Raw genomic sequence first — 8625 nt, forward strand, 5'->3', positions numbered from 1 at the left:
ACTCTATACGAGACGGGCTGGTGCAAAAAAATCTTTGAGGAGGCTGCCTCCTGAATGGGAACCCATACCCCTGAGATATTACCTTCTGCACCCAGGCATCTGTTGTTGACTGTTGCCATGTGTGTGCAAATTGCAGGAGTCGGCCCCCAACCCTGGAATCCTCCAGGCAGAGGCCCGTCTCTTCAGGCTGAGGGCTTTTGTTCAGGTTTGGAAGCTGGCTTTTTGCTAGCCCACTGCTTACTACCCCTGGATTTAAACTGGGGTTGTTTAGGCTCCTCTTTACCTTTCGCTTTGTTTTGCCAGCGAAATGAGCGAAATTTTAAACCCTTGGACTTAGGGTTGTAGGTAGCCGGAAATCTGACCTTCTTCGATTCAGCCTCTGACTGTAGGATATCCGATAAAGGTTTTCCAAATAATATATTACCCACGAAAGGCAATGCTTCCAATTCCTTCTTGGACTCCGCATCTGCCTTCCAGGTCCGTAGCCAGACTGCTCTGCGAGCGACTACTGCCAGGGCTGAAGCTTTAGAAGCAACAGTGCCTACATCAATGGCTGCTTCTTCTAAATACTGGGCAGATTGTCTTAAACGGCAAAGACGATCCTCTTGCTCCCTAGTAGGAGAGGGGATGTCATTCTCTAGTTCCTCTATCCATTCGCCCATTGCCTTTGCTACCCAGGCCGAAGCCATAGCAGGTCTTACCACTGCACCCACAAGAGAAAAAATATTTTTCAATAGGCTCTCTACCCTCCTGTCTGTGACATCATTCAAAGAGGTAGATGACAGTGGCAAAGCAGATTTGTGCACTAGTCGCAGGACATGTGCATCTACTTTTGGAGGAACTTCTCTCTTCGAACAATCTCCAGCAGGAAATGGATAATAAGAATCCCATCTCCTAGGAATCTTATACTTTTTACCGGGCGCTGCCCAAGACTCATCCATCATTTCCGTCAACTCCTCTGACGCTGGAAATTCAGCTTTCACTGACTTTGTTCGTTTGAATACAGGTGCTTTTGCTTTTAACGCTGTCTTGGCTGGTTCTTCCAGAGAAAGCACAGCCTTTACTGCATTAATGAGTTCAGCTACATCATCTGAACTAAAGCTCTGCGACTGATCATCATACGGAGTTGAATCTATTGTTTCCGCATCATCATCCGATGTATCCTCTTGTGTAGTCTGCCATACAGACGTATCTGTCTTAGTCTTACCTACCCCTTGGTTGCTTGTAGAGGCTACTGGAACCAAACCATAGGAAGGGAGCTGCATGTATGGGTTTATAGTGTAACCTAACCCTTGAGGTGGTGCTACTGGAGCTAACCTGTCCGCTATTGAAGACAGAGTCTTTGCGAACATATTCCATGGTGGTTCTACTGGAGGTTGAACTAACTCCTGTTTTTTACTTCGCTGAAAAGCGAAACAGTTTGCACACAAACCCTCATAAGTGACCAATTGAATCATATCAATTACCCCTGACTTACAAGATAAGCATGTTAGGGCTGTAGGAGTGCTTGACAAATTCTCCTCATCACTTTTGCCGCTCACAGACATTTTTTCTGATATTGACTACACAATTTTGTGACTGAACCACACCCTATAATCAGTATATAGAGGTGAAATCAATCTGACCACAGTGCACCTGATTTGAGGGTCAGAACAGGACTGACATTACACAGAAAAGTCAGCACACATACTAGCAGTCAGTCACATGTTAAAGCATTAGACATTGTCATATGAGAATACAACCTCCATAATAACTTATACATAAGTAGGAAAATTGTACTTCTGTTTAACTGGTTCTTTTTCAACATAACATGCAGAAAACACAGTAATATACAGGTCTCATATGCAATAGGTACTAAAAATTAACAGTGCACACTAAGAAGTAGAAGGAATTTTTAGTACTGTATACCCTGCCTCCAGGGAGCGGGATACAGGGAGACTCACCACACTTCCATATCCAAGCAAAGACGCTCGAAAGACGCTGAGTGGATTCAGACGCTACTGGTGTACACTGCCGCTCTTGGTAACCGATAACGGACACGGACGCTCACCAACGGACACGGACGCTGAGCGACTCCACGTGCATGCAGACACTAAAGGCCTGCGACTCGGTCTGGGCGGGTTTATATCCAGTGTACACAACCGCAGCGTCTAAGCTGCGACCGAGTACCCTCGTGGTAGCGTCTGAGCCGGAAGTGAGGTCATTCAGTTCATGAAACGAGAGACCCGCGGGAACTGGCCATGAACTCGGAGGAGGGACGGCCAGGAGAGCGTCTGAAACCCCCTGTTGACTTAAACTCCCAGGATCGCGGCCTCACCTAGTCCTGGCGCCTATGATCCCCGGAGCGTAGCGCTGTCACACTCGAGATGTTCGGCGCATCAACACGCTGTTTGTAGTCTCCACCAAATCAGCGTAGCTGTGTCCTGACCCCTCTAGTAAGAGGAAGTCCATATACTCACTGTCTCCCCATGCTCCGGCCACAGCCTGGTAACGTCTGCTGGACCTGCTAGAACATCCGACACAGACGCCCGTCGAGACAGCACTGTACCGCGAAGGTAAGCGTTGTTGCGACCCGGTGGGGAGTTGTTGGAGCGACTCTTTCTAATACACGTTTAAGACGCTGTTAAGAGAAGTCGCTCAAACCAAAACAGTAAGTCTATAAAAATAAAGTAATGAAAACTTGAGGCTGCTCTCACAGCAGCCCTGTAACCATGCGGCTTCCTGCCGCACCAAGCAAAAAACTGATCTGACTGAGTCAGTGGGCGGGACTATATAGTGGAGGCCCCAATGCATCCTGGGAGGCCAGAAAGCTTGTGACCGTGTTGGTGCCATTTTCGCTGTCGCTCGACAATATCCCAATGTTATCCTGTGGATAATCCTGTGGACCCAGCCAGAGAAATATTGTTTCTTTTCAAATGTAAAATGCCACATGTTGGATAGGCCCCCAATTGAGGACAGGGGAGGGAGGCGCCAAAACATACCCTTGCTCCGGGCACCATTGTGCCTAGCTACACCTCTGCCTAGGACACAGTTCAGATTAGTAATGCAGCAGGAGGCGCTGCATTACCATATTAGAGCTTTCACTGCTCCTTCTATGTAAGCAGCAGCATACCCTCCAACATTCCAGTTAAAAAACAGTCAGGAGCCATGGCCACATATAAAGGGGCATGGCCACAGTTAAAGGAATCGTGACCACGGGGGACCGTACACATAGTAACAGTAACAAGTCAGCTCCAGCTGGCCCCCAATTATATATAGAGATGAACTTCAAAGTGTACACACTCAAGTATAACAATAAATAGCCAGCACCAGCAACTCTGCACTGGCATGATGTCATACGTCAGTGCAACTCAGTGCACAGACTACAGACAGCCACAAAAGGATGATGCATAGCCGCCTGTTATTGAGCAGCACTGCGAGAGTAGCTGCAGTGCTAACAAATTCAGCCGCCCCACCCGCCGTGACCCAGTACAAAACAGTACAGTGGTGTTTGCCGGTAAAGACCATAAAAAAACGGTACTGTACTGGTTAAAACGGTACAGTTGTAAGATGTGCAGCAGCGAATAGCAAATCCAACCACATCTGAATTAGACCGTGTGTCGCTGTGCAGTCAAAGTACACTAACTGCAATAAGGTGTTGTTCCACCACAGCCAAGCTACATAGGACAGTCAGTGTGACAATGAGGCTTAATATTAGCTCCTTATTCGGCAAGCTTCTTGATGCAGGAAATATAGCAGCTAGAATCCCTTCACTAAGGTAGGCGACCACTTTGGGTCCCATGTTACACTTGGGGTCCCATTTTCTGCACCTTGCTCCTCCCCCTGCTGTCGCGGGACATATGGTACAGTATGTCCCGGGGTTAACGTGGTCTGACTCCCTCTGAGGTTACGTTTATTGAAGGGGAGATAGACACACAGCAAGATTACGCCGCATGGCCTGCTGTCTTTTATGGCTGACCTGTTATTGCCTGTTTAATAGAACTATAATAGGTTCAAACTAATATATCGCGACCGTTAAGCTATTTGTATTTGTAACTTTGTAATGCAAAAATACTAAAACAGGTGACGCTATCTGCGTTCCTATCAATAAGACTGGTCAGGCATCTGCAATGGCAGCCTAATCTCAGCTCGCAGGACCCCGGAACTACGGGCAGCCTCAACCGTCTGTGTTGGATGCACATGTGGCTGCTGCTGTCTGTGTGACTGAGAAGCATGGGGGATTGCATTGAGTTATTGTGTGGCTGCTATGAGCAGATATTGTTCGGGTATCATGTGCAGCCAGATGGCGAGGTATATGATCATTATATCGCTGGCAGATCATTAAGGAGGGGGGTATTTGTTTATTTATTGGAATGTACATACTAGGCAGCATTGCAGCGCAGATTGCTTATTATTGTTATTATAGATGGTGACATGTTTATTGGTTACTTAGTTTTTTTTTCTCCAATAAATGTGCAGGAAATGAGTGCTGCATTACAGCGTGACAGTTTTTGTAGTCCATTTTATTTTAACATACTTGTAAGAGAAAGCTATAGTAAAGGCTTTAGATTCCATTTGGAAATGATTTAGACTTTGTAATATTTGGGCAATCATTATGTATTATAAATATACTAGTAATCAGGGCCAGCATATGTCAGGTTACTTAAATCTGCCTCCTGCCAATCCCTTCCCTTTGCCATTCTGCTTGCCCCCACCCCATTGTGTTATTTACCTTTCCTGACAAAGTGGTCCCAAGGGTTCTCTTTGGCTGATATGTCCTGGTGTCCCACGACTACAGTGTGAGCTGTTGGATGGGGAACATGGGATACCTTAGGGCAGTATATAGGTTCAAGTAGGTCCCAGAACATGGGAGCCTCTGGGTTAGCATAACTAAACTGCTTCAGAACACCGTTAAACTTGTTCAGAACATTAAAACATGTACCCTTGGTGGGCTTGCCACAGGTTACTATTCCCAATAGATGTCCATGTGATAGTGTTCTGAGGCAGTTTAACTATGCTAGCCCACGCTGCCCCATATTCTGAACTTTAGCACAGTGTATAAAGTACTGGTATTTTGGACCCTTCATTCATTTGGGTCGCTAGCTATTGTGCAGAGATTGTGTTTTTATTATCTCTTTCCCTGTTTCTCCCAACTTCTCCTCTACTCCCTCTTGTTCCTCCCGTCTCCCCTTTTCTCAAATAGCTGCATGTTCTTACTAGTGATGAGCGGATTCGGTTTTACTCGGTTTTACTCGGTTCTCAAAACGGCATCTTATTGGCTCACGGATGTCACGTGTTTTGGATAGCCAATAAGATGCCGTTTTGAGAACCGAGTAAAACCGAGTAAAACCGAACCTCGCTCATCACTATTACCCCTTTCCTCATGTCTCCCCATGTTCTTCCCTTGTTTCTCATGTCTGCCCATGTTCTAAGTTCTTTCCTACTCTACGTTATTCCAACAGCTCAACTCACAGTGTCGGGCACAGCAGGAGCTATATGTTCCTAACAGGAGGCAGTTACGTGACTGGCGGTCTCCCAACCCTTCCTCACACACAGCAGGGGTGGCTGATTCCAGAGATTCTTTCCCTTGCTGGGTGGCAATAGGCTGCAAACTTCAGGAATGTTTTAGCATACCTCCCAACATGACCCTCTCCAGGAGGGACAGAATGCTCTGCTCCTGGACTTCCCTCTTAATGTATGATTGCCAGCACCTGTAGTGAAACACCTTTCGTATCCATTACCCTGTTCAGCACCGGTGACTGCAAACATAAATTAAGAGAAAAGTCCAGGAGCGGAGCATTGTGTCCCTCCTGGAGAGGGTCATGTTGGGAGGTATGGTTTTAGGGAGGGAGCTGTTTGTGGGATCTCTTTAGGGAAATGGGGGGAGTGTGTGTAGGCATTGGCGGTGGTGTGTTGCAAGTGGCAATTTGTGGGACCTCGGGCTGGACAAGGCGGCAAAAGGTGCCAATTTGCCGGAACTCTGGAAGTGGTGGGGTGTGTGTGGGAGGTGCCAATTCACAGGACCTCTGGAAGGAGAAGGGATGCTGCAGCTGCCTATTTGCGGTACTAAGCTGTTAAGCTTTCTAGTGCGCAACTGGTAGACCCACACCTACAGTAGCTATATTATATGGTAGGTTTTAAAACTTAAGTATGTTCTGTTCTTCAGCAATGGACGGCAACAGCTGACTTTACACACCATGCCCACACTGCTTCCTTATCTGTGGTAGCTGCAAACAACAGATTTGTAATCACTGGAAGTAAGGATGAAACAATTCAGATCTATGACATGAAGAAAAAGGTGGAACACGGAGTTCTTCTTCATCACAATGGTACGTTATTTAATCATTTTGAGATGGTTTAAATCAGGGCTATTCAACATGCAACCCTTCAGCAGTTGTGGAACTACACATACCAGCATGCCCTGCCACAATTTTAGCATGACGCAATGGCAAAGGGGCTAATCCGCCGATCCACGTGCTTTCCGACATGTCGGAAAAACGGCAGGACCATTGAATAGGTTGAATCATGATTCTACCCAAAAAAGTCAGAAACTGACGTCTTTCCGACTAGACGGCAGTACTGACTTCAATTGAATAGACCCCCTATATCTCCAATAGAGATTACACCATTGGCTGTTATACATGACGATCCCTGAGATAGTTCTATGAACATGTAAATGTAAAAGGTGGTTTTTAATTGAAAGCACTAAAACAACCTCCTCAAACTTCCATTTTCATGACATTCAGTTTCACCATAGGGAAATGAAACAAAGTGGCAATAGTGAAGTTTGTTTAATACACGAATGAACAATACAGAATAATAAAAATAAATGTGCAAAAATATGTCAATTATTCCACCAAACAGCTCCTGGTAACATGTGAATGCATGGTAATTACCGGAAAACAATGGAACCGTGGCCAAACCGTTCCAAACTGCGCATGAATGAATGATGGAAACTGGAACAGGTTCAATCAATATCCACACCGGTCACCGGCAGCAAACTCCGCATTCTCTGTTGCCACAAAAGCTCCCAACGCGTTTCCACTCCTATCTGGAGTCTTTCTCAAGGTATACACCAGGATACCTTGAGAAAGACTCCAGATAGGAGTGGAAACGCGTTGGGAGCTTTTGTGGCAACAGGGAATGCGGAGTTTGCTGCCGGTGACCGGTGTGGATATTGATTGAACCTGTTCCAGTTTCCATCATTCATTCATGCGCAGTTTGGAACTGTTTGGCCACGGTTCCATTGTCTTCCGGTAATTACCCTGCATTCACATGTTACCAGGAGCTGTTTGGTGGAATAATTGACATATTTTTGCACATTTATTTTTATTATTCTGTATTGTTCATTCGTGTATTAAACAAACTTCACTATTGCCACTTTGTTTCATTTCCCTATGGTGAAACTGAATGTCATGAAAATGGAAGTTTGAGGAATTTGTCACGATAAGAACCACATTCTGACAGCGCCGGCTAAGTCATTTTCTCTAATTCTTCTTTTCATTATGTCACTTTGGTGAGGAGTGAAGGAAACCTTGTGAGAGATTGTGAGCTGGCAGCAGTATTTTGCGCACAGAGTAATTGTTTAAAAACCATTACTAAAACAACCTAGTGCCCTCTATAGAAGTGATATTTACTTTGACCACCATCTGACACTGGCGAATTAAGGGTTAATGTGCTCACCTGTGAAATTCAAGTTTCAATTAGAAATTATGATTTGTGGAAGTCGCAGCTATGTCACGTTTTTTTTTGGTTTGTTTTTTACACAAAAAGCGACCTGGCAGAAATGCATGAAAAAGTAAGTGTATCATCCTGAACCCCCCAAAAATGCCCACTAAGATAGAAGGACCATATTAACTACATACTGTTACTGGCCCATGAGCAGTGTATTGAAGGTGTCAAATGGTTAATTTTTCCATTATATTCTGATGGTGGAAAGATGATGGGCAACAAGTGTTTTTCAGTAAATGAAAGTATATACTGGATTTTGCCTTGCATTAAAATGTGTTTTTTAACAGTTTTGTAATATGTTGGAGAAACCTTTTTAGCTCCCATCTGAAAGTTCAAAAACTAATTTCCCATCAATACAACGCCATGTCCTACGTTATTTAACCAATGCTTGGGCTTTTTAGACCTAATTATCTGGAAAATGACATCTTTATTTGCCATATTACACTATTTAAACCCCTCAGAGTGTGTCTATTCATTGGGAAGGGTGTGCCATGGTATCTGCACTATTCCAACATTTTTCCCTTTAAAGTACAGATTTCTTTTACCTACCTTTTCACCTGCTCAGGGCTGTGCGCTTAAAAAAAAAAAAAAAAAAAAAAAAAAAAATCACTGCAAAATTGCTGGGAAAATGAATTGCAAATGGAATTGCTGGGAAATTGGTCGCTGAAACAATCACACTCCTGATTGAATTGACCCCTTGGTGTAGAGGATTTAATTTTTTCTACACTGATGGTGGCATTTTTATCAAGTATGTGGTTTTAGACCTGATGACTTGCAGCAATAACAAATTGTATTCTGGCGAATGCTGTCACTTCACTACTCTATAGGGACTTCTTTCCGCTAGTGCGCAGGCGTGATCTGCTGACCACTCGTGTACGGTGGCCATTTCTTGGGAGGCTGGGGAAGGAACCCGCA

General features: G+C 44.8%; 1 protein-coding gene across 2 annotated transcripts in view; it reads left to right on the forward strand.

Moving 5' to 3' along the window:
• Window positions 1-3580: 3580 nt before the first annotated feature.
• The window catches only part of PAK1IP1 (PAK1 interacting protein 1), a 65971-nt gene continuing 60926 nt past the window's right edge, over window positions 3581-8625 (forward strand). The window contains exons 1-2 of one of the 2 annotated variants that reach the window (XM_063923138.1): window positions 3581-3757; window positions 6146-6308. In XM_063923138.1, the coding sequence (XP_063779208.1) occupies window positions 6266-6308 (43 nt within the window). In that variant the 5' untranslated portion in view covers window positions 3581-3757; window positions 6146-6265. Of the gene's footprint in view, window positions 3758-4103; window positions 4291-6145; window positions 6309-8625 lie in introns of those variants that run through there. The other variant, XM_063923137.1, reaches the window with a different exon arrangement.

The sequence above is a fragment of the Pseudophryne corroboree genome, chromosome 5 (assembly GCF_028390025.1).
Source record: "Pseudophryne corroboree isolate aPseCor3 chromosome 5, aPseCor3.hap2, whole genome shotgun sequence".
Taxonomy (NCBI): Eukaryota; Metazoa; Chordata; class Amphibia; order Anura; family Myobatrachidae; genus Pseudophryne; species Pseudophryne corroboree.